Here is a 14,357-nt window from a genome sequence, read left to right on the forward strand (position 1 = left end):
CAAAGTGTAAGTACCGACGCTGAACCGACGCTCTAAGTGGCAGACGCCTGCCTAGCAAAACCTTAAGACCGGTGACTTGGTTTGGATAGTTGAGGAAACCAACCCTAGGGGTTACTACCCAACCGCTCGGATTGTGGAACTCCGTTACGGCTCCGATAGCGTCGCGCGCTCCGCCGTTTTACGTACGTCGACCAGTTCACTCGTCCGTCCGCTTGTAAAACTTGTACCAGTTTTCCCAACATCTTCTTCCGGGCTGGAGGATGTTACGTAGTAAATGAACTAATTATTAGCCAATCAGAATTGAGTATTTATATTCGAATTTAATTGCGTACAAAAATCGTTCTAAATTAATAAAACGTTCTAATACATGTAGAAAGTTCCGAAAAATTTCTTTTAACCTAATTTTAAGTAAATATAAGCACTATATGTATCGATTAAGCTGGTTTTCTGCTTTATATTTTTAGGTTTTCTAGACAATTGGCGATTGAATACGAACTGATTTTGACGTCAAGGACATCAGACGAAAAAACCTGTTAAAAGAACAACAAAAAATCTTGCCACCAAAGTGTCACTTGTTGCTTTGTACTTGACAATGCTTATACGTGTTGCCGATAATACGTTGCTGTATTTTTGATTGAACTATAGATCGTGATGAATTGAATATCCTCGAACTTCAGTGTATTTACTGAGTTATAGACTGTTTTATATGACACGCCTTCTAATACACACAAATTGAGGAAAATATGATTTTTATTGGATTCTTTTAAATTTTTCGGCTCAACAACCATTTTAAAATCCGCCCATAATTGATGAAGCCACTTTTCCTAAATTACTTCTTCCTCTATCTTCAGTCTAGAACTTAATTTCGTTCTTGAGTGTATGTATAGTTTTGTTCCGCTGTACATGGATTTTTGATATGTGAGATAAGTATTCAAATCAGACAACTTTTTTGTTTCTTTTACACTCTCGAGGGGTTACAAGATGCCTTCACCTGCAAAGAACGGGGAACGAAATATCCTAAAATAGTTCAGAAATCCGACCACTATTTTTTGGATTTGATAAGCTTTGCTTATAAAGGAATTGTTTTCGGTTGATTAATTTCAGTTTGAAACGAAGATTACTGGACAGAAAATAATATATTAATTGATAAGAAATATTTCGATTAGAAATCATTCCGGTCGTAGTTCGTTTTCAATTTTCAACAAATTATGATCGCAATCTAGTGCCATTTCAGCTCGCTAACTCAAGTTCACTTTAGTTGAAGATGTCTAGTTTAACAGCAACTTTTCTTAGCGCATTCATAGTACTGTTTATTAATGAAAGCAAACTATAATGGCTGCTTTCCTTTCATTTTAAATACAAAGAGTAACATTATTTTTGTTTTGTACTAAATACTAACCTTAGTATCGACGTTGAAAGGTAGAAAATTTCCCCTAAGATTGTTTTTGCGTCATCAAAATGATAGAATAGTAGAACTAACAGCAATAATATGAATTTATACCAGAATATTTGTGATATATCTTTTTCTTCTTCCATCCAATTATTTCAACTTCACCTCCACCCAAATATTTGTTTTCATCACAATGTGCCCAAAAACTGACAAAAATCGAGGTCACTCAAGTTACAGCTATACTTGTAGTTGGAAACATTTCCCTAATTTAATCAGGTTAATAAAATATACGTGCTAACTGTGATAACCAAATTATATTACCACCCCGTACCCTTGCTACCCCCTCCCCCTACCAGCATTAGATTCCGCCCTCACCAACCCGTTTTCTAAACTACTTCATATCTTTACCTTTTCTGGCTTTTGAGATTTTTATCGACGTAATTTAAATCTGGAATCAAATCTGGCCTTGCGAAAACACTGAATTTTACTTTCAACATTTAATTTTTTTTCTGTTTTTAATAAAATTGGGTTACTTATGACGTGAAATATTAGATCGCAGCTTATTGGCCGACTTTTTGTCGCCATTTTGAACAATTTGGTGTTGGAAACAAAAATGCAAATGACGTTTTAAGTCTTTTACAACTTTTGGTTGTTCAAAAGTTGGCTTCTTTTTTTCTTAATGTGTCGCATTATTGTGGTCGCATTATTGTGGTAACATGCGATGCTACATTTTTGGTAATCAATTTCTTTTCCCCTTTTCCAGTTTTCCAGGAAATATAGGACAGGGAAAATGACCATCTATATTTGCCCCAAGCCACGAGAGCTCAAAATTTGTGGTTTCGAAATGAAGCGATGGCCTAATTTCAATTTCCCAGTAGGAGAAAATTGGATGACTTTATGAACAAATGACTCCTAACAATTACTATATGGATAGAGTGGAGTAAATAAATCCTCACCTTATTGTGGTCCTTTGTGTCTGCTAATTCCCAAGATGCCCCGTCAAACAAGTGGGAAAAGTGAACAACTTTAGGATAACCTCTTTCCCCCTTTTGAGATTATTCTTTCAACTATATTCCGACCCCCCTCCCTTCTAGACTGTTTACTGCCTGCTGATTAGATTATACTCTGCGCTGCTGCTCTGGTTTCTTGTTCAACAGCTCAGCCATGCCCAGGTAAGAATTTGCGTGAGCAAAAAGAGTGTTGTTACACAGATGGCTTAATTAGCATAAAATTAGATTTAAAAAAAACATTTTACATGACTATTTTTAAAATCACAATAAGACTGACCAGAATTTGAATGATGATGGAACTTTTTATGGAAAAGTTTGTCACAGGTCGAATCAGTTTACGAAGAATGAGGTACATAAAATGTTTTTGATTATAAAACTAGACCTGCTTTTGAAAAATGACCTCAATTTTTTTTTTCTAAAGAAAAAAGTCTTCTTAATCCCCAGAAATATATTTATTTTCTGGTATGATGATGACCGAAACTTTAAAAATTCTATCTACGGTGCACCTTTCTAGAGGTAGCACAGACCACTTAATTAACCAGAGTGAAAGTAAACAACCTATTTCATAATTCATCTCATCATTATTGAAACAATTTTGTTTCACCATTTCTTTATTATGTCTTACCAAGCCGACTCTTGCCAAATAAAAAGATAAAGATATGAACATTAATTTTTTTAGCAATTTTTAACATTAAACAAAACAAAATTTTCCCCAGAATTATGTTGCGAAAATATTTAAACAGCAAAAACTTTGTTTTCACTTTTTAATTTACTGTCATTAGATCACAGTTAAACTTTTAGGTAATTACAAAGCTTCAATTTGAGAACATTCTTTTTTCTAGAGGCTTCTAACTTATCTAATTGGCTTGAGGAGAATAAAAATAATTGCAGAATATCTTATCTCCAGAAAAAATGATACATCATGATTTGTATTGCTGTAAAATAGATTTTAAATGGATCATGGTTCGGAAAAACCAATTTACTCAAGCAAAGATGACCTCATAAAGCATATGCGTGGTAAATAAGAGGTCAAATAATCGCTAAGTTTAGTTATTACATGGTCAAAATTGCTTAGACACCCATGAAACAGCCGATAATCTCTGGGAAGATGGTATTAAAAAATTTTTCAGAACACATTGATAATTTTCTACTTGAAATATATTGGTCGAGCAAAACTGAGTTCAAAATTTTATTTCGCGAGAAAATTTTTGGAGTAAATCTTTGTGTTCTTAGCCTAAGATGGATTAGAAAAGTGACTACAGCAATGAAGATAACTTAGTATAAAACATTAGTAGCATTAAAAAGCAGTAGTTCTGATCGGAAACATATCAATTTGGTCATACTACTTCAAGTTTACCCAAGCACTGGGTCATATTTTGGTAGATTTAGTGCATTTATGCTAAATGCTGTGATACATCATTTGTTCTAACATTTGAGGCGATTCATGCGTGGTAATCAGAATCAAAGATTAAAAAAGTTGAGCTTACAAACAAATATTCGAACCCGGGTCGAAGTTTTTTCTACCCATTAAAATTATGTAAAAAATGCACTGACAGGCACTGAAAAAAAAACGTTTTTTTTTTACCGGATAAAACTTACACACTTATCGGTTCAATCTATTCGATTTTAAAGGCATTTCCTGAATGTTCTCAGCACTTGTCAACATATTAAGCTGATAATTATGCAAGATTTATCCGCTGACATTTTTTCAGCGGCTGTCAGCGCATTTCTTACAAAATTTTATAGATTTCTCATCACTTATCTTGCTTAACTTCAGCACTTAGCCACTATATTTGATTGAATAAAACCAGGTAGTTTAAGTGTAATGGTCTTTCTTGCGTTAGCATTATTGAAATTGTGATGCTTTTCAGTTGTTCTCCATTCCATAAAATTGAATTATCAATTTAAAAAAAAAACAACTTAAATTTTTGAATGTTTAGTGGCTCTTTAGAATTGCAAATGATGAAGGGGCGCTCATGCTGACTACGTTATAAGCAATAATGAGCAGAAAATTTGCACGTAATTTGTTTTTTGTAAGGAATGCGTTGAAAGCGCTGAAATTGTCTTCTCCCAAAGTTTTTTTTCTGAAAAAATTAGTTTTTTGATTGACAAAGTGCAAAAATTATGTCAGAATTGTGCTGAAATATCCAAGTTTTGACCTTACGGAAGGAGTGTGTTGATGTTGTGCTGACTTTTTGTAAGAATTGTGCTGAAGTTGTGTAAGGAATGTGGCGAAAGTGCGGAATTTGGGATTGTTGGAAGTGCTGAAATTTTGTAAGATATGTGTTGAAAAGCTCTGAAAATACTTTTATTCGGCGTTTTCAGCACCTAAAATTAATCTTTCTACACATTCTGCAAACTCAATACATAATTTCAGCACATTCAGCGCATTTCTTACAAAATTTTCCATTCACTCCCGCTGACATCTCGACCCGGGAATGTTCGTCTGAGAACAGGTACTTCTGGTCATGTGAAATAGTTCGCGAACAATAAACAATGACTATATGGATAGCTTTATCCACCCTTGAGTTGAAAATCGGCCATTAACTCTTCATAGCTAAGTGACTTTTGACAAATACTTCTTGTAATCTCCGTGCCATTCAGCCCATCAAAAGACTTCCTCAAACTTCCCTTCCACGATCAATCTTGCTTCTACTATTTGATAGATTGTTTTCTATTTTATCTGATACTGTCAAAAGTGAACATCTGATATTCGCTCTAGTTAAAAGAGACGTGCTTTGAAAAGGATTGTATTTTAATTGCACGACAAATTTGATGGTGAAAACATTGTACTTTTTTATGTTGTTTATTAATACATTGATGTTTTCATTATCAAGTTTATTCTTTAAAAATTGTAGTTTTTATTCTGTAACTTCGAAAACAATACTCAAATCTCAGAAAGTATCTTTAAACAAAGATGTAATATCATTTCATAGTTATACACATACCTCTATTTCAAAAACGAATTTCAGCGCTTTCTAATGTAAACATGGCTGACAACTGGGGACAGAATAAAAATCTCGCACTTTTTTCCAGCAAAATAATTCAACGAATTATCGAAATTTCATATACACCCTAAGAGTATTTAGGTTTACAATTTTCATGTTCTTACTTGGCCTTACAGCGAAAATAACTGTCTGGGGCCAGTGTTGGAGTGTTACTGTTGCATTTTATTTTTTGCCTCTAATTGAATGAGGTCAGATTTTGATGACTAATTGAGACGGATAATAATTCATCACCAATTCCAAACACCTGCCTGTCTTAATTGTCATTTATTCATTAACTTTCATTCAGGTTATCAGTTCCTTCTCTTCCCTGTTTTTCCTACGTTGATGCTTGTCTGACATCAGTAAATATGTTGCCACACAGTTTTTCCTGTCCTATCATCGCTGGACGTCAGAAGAGGTGAGTTCATTCAACCCCCCCCCCCCCGCACACAGTAGTTCATGGCCTATTATTGAAAAACTATGAGACTAGTCTATATACCACGGAATTACCCGAGGTGAGGTAGTAGAAGTATCAAATAGACCACGACTAGACGATCTAAAGGAAAAATTGCATTACGTCGCCAATCCTACAAATTCAGCAGAGTCCGCGTTTGCGAACACGAGTGACGACATTTTGTCTCCACTTCTCGCGTGGAAGAAATATGGTTAAATTTCAATGCCAATAGATAGGAAATAACCGATCGCGTATATCAGTGACGATATTACCATGGGTACATATTTGAGTAATTTGCAATGGTTTTCCTAACTGTCACTGTTGTCCGCGAATGCCTATAACGCCCAATCTTAAAACACGGGGAGAGGACAACGCTGACATTAGCAAGCAAATTTGCTTGCACAAAATGTAGGAAGGGCGACGTAATGTGACAATCAGTAGAAGTAGCTCGAATTAAACCGAACTGCCGCGAAGCAATCTACAACTCGCTTTTATTTTTCGACCCTGCAGGACTATGCGAAGTGCTATGATTCGAAACTGTGAGACTATGATCAGACATAAACAAAGGATGTGGTAGAATTATGAACCGAGTGGTCTGATGAAAATTAGCCATGATCAGGTACTCAGACACGCAACGTACATATTTCCAAACTGTGTGCTTATGCGCGTAGTTCGAAATAGTTCAAAATTGTGCAATTAAGACAAACAAGATGGCAGTAAAAAATGCGCGACTATGATTCGAAAACACAGACAGTGCAAAATTGCCCACTATCATAAAATTTTAATGCGTGCTGAAATTTTTTTGTCAAGTTAATATTCTTTTTTCCATGTCATCCATTTTTGAAATTGATGTTTTTTACTTTCTAATAAGCGGTAACGAGTCCGTAATTCGATGCAGCCGAGTTATGAAACAGGATAATTTTGACTATGAATCGAATTACTGCGTTTTTTGCGGCCTTATGAATTGAAATATCCCGCTCGAACTAGATGGGCTATGATTCTTTGCTTTGCTCGAACTAGATGGGTTATGATTCCGAATGGTTGGCTTCTGATCCAAAATTATGGGCTTATGGTTTGAAATTGCGCAGCACTCCGAACAATGTGTTTAATCTCCATGAGGCTCTCACCCGGACAACAATCGTCGACTCATATTTGATCTACCTCACTCCAGTTGGTTCAATCATTAGAGGGCAATTGAATCAATCCTTGAGAAAACTTATTGCTTTTTTGAAATTAGAAACCGAGTTTAAGAATTTCAGCAATTTTTCCAACTTCAGGTTTATCGCGCATCCTTTACACAAGGAATGCTTGTCTGTTCACACTCGTAGTCCTCGTGATGTAATAAAGCTGCTATTATACTGAACTTCGTTTGCAAAGTTTTTCATTACAAAGTATATGATATCTAGTAGCTCTTTCTTTGAGTGGTAAAGCAAGACGAGGCGGCAATTCGATTACCAAAAAGCAAAAATTAATTACTTTTTTTGCAATTTTTTGGATTGGTCATCATATTCATCTACCGCAGTTATCCATTGGAAATGAATATACTGATGTAATTGTTTCCGAATGTAAAAAGTCCAATTTAAGTAAAAAAAAAACTTTGGAGTCAACAAAGTTTGGGCAAATAGAAGGAGTAACTCACGCTTGTTTGCTTTCAAGATAGCCGTTTTTTAAATCTGCATGGTCGGGAGAACATTTCTGTTGATGAAATGATTTAGGTTCCTGGAAAACAAAGAATTGGTAAGAAAACAATTGTTTGATTAACTTGGAGAGGTCGAGATCATGTTTTTTGCCAAAACTAATTATCTCATCTTTTCAAACGATGAAATTTGGTAAATATGGTGTAGTTTATGTTATTGTATGGGGATTGATTTGAAAACAACAAGTTTTTGAGGTCGTTGCTTGTAATAAAATGCAACACCTCACAAGAACTCTTTCTTACCTGAATTCTTGACGCTCTCAACAATTTCAAGAGATAAGAAAAATTCTATGCCGTTATCTGAATTGAATAAAATTAACACTGGAAGATTTGGTATTCTTTTGATTTTGCGTTCAAGTAAAAAAGTTTATTTCGAGTACAATTTATTTTTCCGATTAGTTTTTTTTGAAGCAGTTCGAAATGGGTAGCAAAAGTTTGTAAATTTTTCGGCTTATTGAATTGTAGAATAAACTTTTTACCGTAGAGATCTAGAAAAAGTATGATAAAAACTAATACTTTGTTACTCAGTTCTAGACTTTCTTTTTTAATTTTTGTTCTTTTCTGAAAGAGTTTCACAGTAATAGTTTAGTAGTCTTCATGATAAATTCTCTTAGATCTTTTTGATAAACAGATAAAAAAATAAGGCTCTCCACCTGGCTATATTTTCGTGTTATTTGAGCTACTTTAAAAACAACTGCTGAGATGGAGCTCTATCACTTGAAAAAGTCGCTTTTTCCTTTTTTCTGTGTTGTTGTTCCCCTATTTGGTGATAGTATACTAATAAGATTCGACGCTCTAGAAAACGCACTCTAGACACCATTAGTGGCCTTTGTAAGCACTAAAAACATATTTTGAAGCTCCCTGGCAAAATCAAAGCTGAGCTTCATAATATCAAAATAATAACATATTTTATTCTTACTTGACCAAAATGGAGAGAATGGAAGGATAAATTTCATGTGTAAAGAAATGAAATGGACTCAAGAAAAATGGCTCATTAAACTGTTGGTCTGTTGTTTTGATAAACCTAGTCATGTTAACCAAGTTGATTGTCAATTTACCTTGAGTGAAAAACTCAGACTTCGGAGTAATAATTCACAGATTTTTTGAGTAAAGTGATTACAAGTGAAATCGGAGCAGTGAGTATTGATCAGATGCTGCGAATTATCTGTGAACAAAAGTAAAAAACTTTTTTCCAGGCCAGTCTTCAAGAACGACCAAAAAATTGCCAACTGTTCACTTTCATTAATAAAGTTAGAAGCAGAGAGAAACGTGTTTAATTCTTACTGATGTAAATATGATCCAATTCATGTCTTTAAAAGTATTTGAGTAGTCAACTCTGTAAAATTGTAACCCGGTGGCCCCCAAAATGACAAAGTCGTTACTTTTTTTCAGGAATACGATTTTCAACAATGTTTGATCCTAAAATTTGAATCAAAAATTAGAAATTAGTAAGTTTCGATGATAGACAAAAATATTAGAAGTAGTTTTGTCATGGAATGAAAGATATTGAAGGTTCTATGTCGTATCAGAGTGTTTGATTTTCAATCTTTTTCTCAAAAAGTGGCGAGGCATTATTCATATAAATTTTGAAGTTATTGTGTACAATTTTTACTGTTAGAGAAAGTTTTTGGGTGTGAAAAATTTTTTGTCTAAAAAATCTATTTGTTTTTTACATTCTAAAACTATTTTCTTCATTAATCTAGAGAGCTCAGTAATGTCGCACAATAAAGTTGATTACGTGGATATTAATAATCAAATCCGATCGAGATAATCGGATATTTTAGATAAATTCATGGAAATAGCGTTCAAAAAGCATATTTTATACGAATAATTTTCAGACAGTCTGTAATAAACAAGCGGCAAAAAATTTCTTTGTTTTACTCCTGAAATTATATTTTAATTCAACCTCGCGTATATGAGGTTTTTTGTTCATGAGTTGTGTTTTAATTAACGATGTTTTTTTGCAGAACCAAAAATAAAAAGTTATCATTTTTTCCAACGTTATCAGTAAACAGTCAGTTCTGTTCTTGAGATCACCAATATGGTTTTGACTGTTTCGAATTGCACTAATTGTCAACTGTTTTTGATTGGACTTTCTTAGAAATTGATCTGTTGTTTTCAAATATTTCAATTAGAAACCATGATTTATCTTGTCAACTCTTTATGAGAAATAATCACTCAGATGGCATTTCCTTGCAAAAATTTATTAATCTCAGATAAATAAAAGGTCAATGACATGCAAAGCAAAAAGGTTCGTGGAAAATATTTGTATCAATAAATATTTTATCTGACTATAACCGATAACATAATTTCCAATAGGATACACATGGTTTTCTCAACTTAAGCATTACTAATTACCCCCCCCCCCCCTAACAAATACTGGTTTCAGTTGAGCAATTGTTGTGAACAATTGCTGATGTTTGACTGTTTCAGAACCTGACCTGCCTCCTGTTTGTTTAAGTGAAGTAAGTATTGTATTTTTTTGTATTTTTTCCGGTTCCTAATCAAAAGATAGCAAAATGAGCTGAATCACGCATCGATTAACATACACCTACTTATAATTATTCATATTTGCTAACATTCATTGTCTTTTATCCGTAATTTTTCCCACTATTTTTTTAACCTACTTAATAGTGTCAAATTTATTTCCTAAACTTTTCAAATAAAGTTTCTTGTCTTGAAAGTCTAGGAACTACAACAACAACAACAACAATAACGTTTTTACATGGTAATTCTACCAGCCAGCATTTGCCACTTCAAAACAACGACCTCGTGAACAGTTGAACAAAAAATATTTTTTATTTAGTCTTTGTAGGTGTTTGTAAAGACAAAGCAATTTCCCAATTCCATAAATGTAATTTGTTTTGTCGTCATTCAATGACGTCGGAATCAACTTTTGTCTGTTATTTTAACTAATTAACTTTTAAACAGAGAACAAAGCTTCTAAACTACAAAATTCTTTTTTGACGGCTGCTTAAAGCACAACCATTTTATTTTTTATTGTTCCCTCCAATTTTTCTTCGCTACCGAAAATGGTCTTTTTTGTTAGCAATTGCTGTTAACCTTATAGGGAATAACTTTTGGTTGTTGATTTCTTTGTTACCGTGTTTGTTTGATCGTTATATTCCCGAAGATTTAACAGCAATCAATAATTTTGAAGCTGGTTATATCTTTACTAATCATTGTTTGTATGAGTTCAGTTTCTATTCAATTTCTTGGCGGCTATGTTCTTTGATTTTATCCAATTTTTGATAAGAAAGTGAAACGTTGCCAAAGATTTTTCTCTTTATAAGCCGCATACTTTGGTCTCTTATATAAAGAAAAAAACAAATCGAGTTCTTTTAGCTGGAAGAATCATGATGTCGTATTATGATGGTGACACTAAAATTACATTCAAACCAAAAATCAGGTCAGTTAAACTTAGTATATTCAAACTTTTTAAATTTTACTTTGCAAGAGATTTGCTGTTCACTTATTCAGATATAGATGTCAGTAATTTGCAGACGACCAGAGACAAATTTTCTCCTTGCTTTTTGATCTTTTTTGAGCTCAAAAAAACAGCAATGACAATACTACATAACATCACTAGCACTATATCTAGTTATATCTCAGTCCAAAATTTTTGAAGCAAACTGATATAAACAAAACTTCCTTACCTGGTTTTGGCCCAGAAAATTTATTGAATAATGGCTACTAAATTGAACCGAAAGTTTTCCTTAAACTTGTTCATACCACAAGTTTATCAGTGAACATAAATCAGAAATTTGAGCGATTAACTCGAACTTCCCACCATCAGCGATGACCATGAACCACCTCGCTGATCTTCCCTGTAGATACCGATGACACGTTCTCAGGATAGAAGAACAATGGGTTCAGAGCAAAAAAACTGCACTAATACTTGCAGTTTTAGTACGGCAATGGGCAAAATTTGTTCATACTTAAGGTGTAAATTAACAGATTTGCTGTTTACTTATTCAGATATAGATGTCAGTTTTTTGCAGACGACCAGAGACAAATTTTCTCCTTGCCTTTTGATCTTTTTTGAGCTCAGAAAAACAGCAATGACAATACTACATAACATCACTAGCACTATATCTAGTTATATCTCAGTCCAAAATTTTTGAAGCAAACTGATATAAACAAAACTTCCTTACCTGGTTTTGGCCCAGTAAATTTATTGAATAATGGCTATTAAATTGAACCGAATCTTTTCTCTAAACTTGTTCATACCACAAGTTTATCAGTGAACATAAATCATAAATTTTAGTGATTAACTCGAACTTCCCACCATCAGTGAGGACCATGAACCAACTTGCTGATCCTCCCTGTAGATACAAATGACACGTTCTAAGGTTCAGAGAACAATGTTTTTAGTACAAAACTGCACTAACACTCGCCATAAACGGCAAAGGGAAAAACTTTTTCATACTTAAGATGTAAATCAATCAATATCACTTTTTCTATATCTGGACGGTTCTGTAAATTTTCATACTCAATAGAAATTATCAATACCTGTGAATTTTTGCACTTTTAGGTCATATTGAGTTCTAGTGTTAAAATAAAAAAAAACTTTTTACTCGTGCTGGAGCCCACGACTATCTCTGCGCAAATTTTTTGAAGAAAAGTTGTGATGAAAATTCTGATGAAAGTATTTGCGTTATCTATCCCATGGGATTTGTAAAATTAAAATCTAGGTTGTACTACAGATCATTAAAAATTCACATCAGAAATTTCTCACTCTAAATCTAAAAAACAGAGTAAGGTTATTTCTGGGATTAAGTAGTTGCTAAGTAATTCACGCAAAAAACCTACCATGGATTCAAATCTTTCTGATTGGGGTTGGAATACTCTTTGTTAAATATACCCAATTTTTTCTCTTACAATTTTCTCCCGAAGGCAGTCCCAAAGTACTAAAGTCCAAGTATGGGCTAAACGGAAGACGGACGTTACAAACGTATAAATTTGCATACATAAGACTAATTTTTTAGAAGTAATTTCACGTCAAAAAATTGAAGCTATAATCAGTAACATCTAGAAATGAACAATCACAGAGACAAAAAATAAAATTAAATTGAGGACGACTGTTTTTCTCTCCTCGAGATACAGAGTGTTCTCAGGATTGAAGAACAATGGGTTCAGAGCAAAAAACCTGCACTAATACCTGCAGTTTTAGTACGGCAATGGGCAAAATTTGTTCATACTTAAGGTGTAAATTAACCAATATCAGTTTATCTATATCTTCACGATTCTGTAAACTTTCATACTGATAGCGACTATAAATAACTGTGAATTTTTGTACTTTTAGGCAATTTTGAATTCAAATATTAAAATAATAAAACTCTTCTTACTCGTGCTCGAGACCACGACAATGGTGTCCAGACAACCGACAGAGCGACAGATTTTGGTTCTGCAGAGTGCTGATTCCTGTATTGCGTAGATTGTTTTTTGTGCTGAAATCTTGCGCAGAGAATAAAGAAGACAAACTCAACAGCGACGGTAGAAGTTCGGACCTACAGGTAACGAATCTCTTTCTTAGTATGCGTAGACAAGATGCACTACTGAAATTTAGGAAATTTGTGAACCTTAAAAACCACTAAACACTCCTTTTAATAAAATCAGAGTAAAAATTGAAAACTATTTTTCTTCAAAGAAAGTTATAACGGCAGAAAGGGCTAAATTTCTGTCCGTTGTCCAAGGCGTAAGAGAATCCGACGATGATTTTATAGCGTGCCTAAGAGATGAAGCACGCTATTGTGACTTCCAGAAACTAAAAACCAACCCCGAGGAGCAGTTGGTAGAAATGATGATCATCTCAGGTTTGAGAGACCCTGAGGCAAATTTAAGACTATTAAACGGCATCGAAACTAAGCCAACGATGACTCTTTTGAAAATGACGGGGAGTTTACAGTTCAGAGGTCAAGCAATGGTTTTTGCGAGTTCTTCAACAGTTAATAAACCACTTATAGTGAAGGAAGAAGTGGGATGAAACTTTCAGGCCAAGGAGTGAAAAGTTCACTGGTAGTAAAGACAGTGTCACATGTTTCGAAAAAGTGAAGGTAAGCCACAGAGTAGCAAGACGTGTCAGGCTTTGTACAATAAATGTAACCTTTGAATTGTGACCAGTGAAAAAGTGGGGCACTGTGCGAAAAAGCGCAAAAGTAAAACCCAGCCTATGTCAGGTAAGTCCGAACAGCACAACAAGTTCTGTGAGGGGGAGGCTAACATGTCTGGTCCAAAAATTTTCCGAAATAGAGTTGAATATGTACTGTGAACGGGAAAAATTGTTTGACCTGTCGGCGCCATGGGAATACATTGCAGTAAACGACCATTAAAAATGCAAGTTGATACCGGTGCTGATAGCACTGTGATATCCTCATTAATCTTGACTGAGATTGGTAAAACTCAATTAGATGGGGAAATTAGGCGTCTTGAGGCGTGTAATTTTTATCAACTGACGGTTCTGGGATTGCTATCATGTGATGTTACGGGGAACGGAACTAAGTATAGGCAGAAACAACTTGCATTTGTGCAATCCAACAAAAAAATTGAACTACTTGGGGCGGGCTTCCTCGGGATGTGCAGGCTTCCTCGGGGCTTAAAGAATTCTTCAACCATCTTCCAGAATTGAATCGACTCAACCCTCAAAGGAATCATGGCTGTGTTCATCTTTCAATTTGATATACTTGTATATAAAACAACAAAAGAGCAGTACGAGAGATCGAAGCTTGCGGTCAAAAGTCGACTGCGTGAGAGGAATTTCACCATCAATGAAAAAATCCAACTCTCAACCAGTCTCCAGCGTTAGTGTTCTTGGTTACTA

The 14,357-nt window shown here is 34.4% G+C and overlaps 1 protein-coding gene across 1 annotated transcript in view; it reads left to right on the forward strand.

The window, feature by feature from the left end:
* The first annotated feature begins 10,069 nt into the window (after nucleotides 1–10,069).
* Nucleotides 10,070–14,357, forward strand: part of LOC142346252 (1-phosphatidylinositol 4,5-bisphosphate phosphodiesterase gamma-1-like) — a 74,676-nt gene continuing 70,388 nt past the window's right edge. The window contains exon 1 of the mRNA XM_075398768.1: nucleotides 10,070–10,946. Within this exon, the coding sequence (XP_075254883.1) occupies nucleotides 10,894–10,946 (53 nt within the window). The 5' untranslated portion in view covers nucleotides 10,070–10,893. The remainder of the gene's footprint in view (nucleotides 10,947–14,357) is intronic.

Source organism: Convolutriloba macropyga, chromosome 9, assembly GCF_964194025.1.
Source record: "Convolutriloba macropyga chromosome 9, txConMacr16.3, whole genome shotgun sequence".
NCBI lineage: Eukaryota > Metazoa > Xenacoelomorpha > Acoela > Convolutidae > Convolutriloba > Convolutriloba macropyga.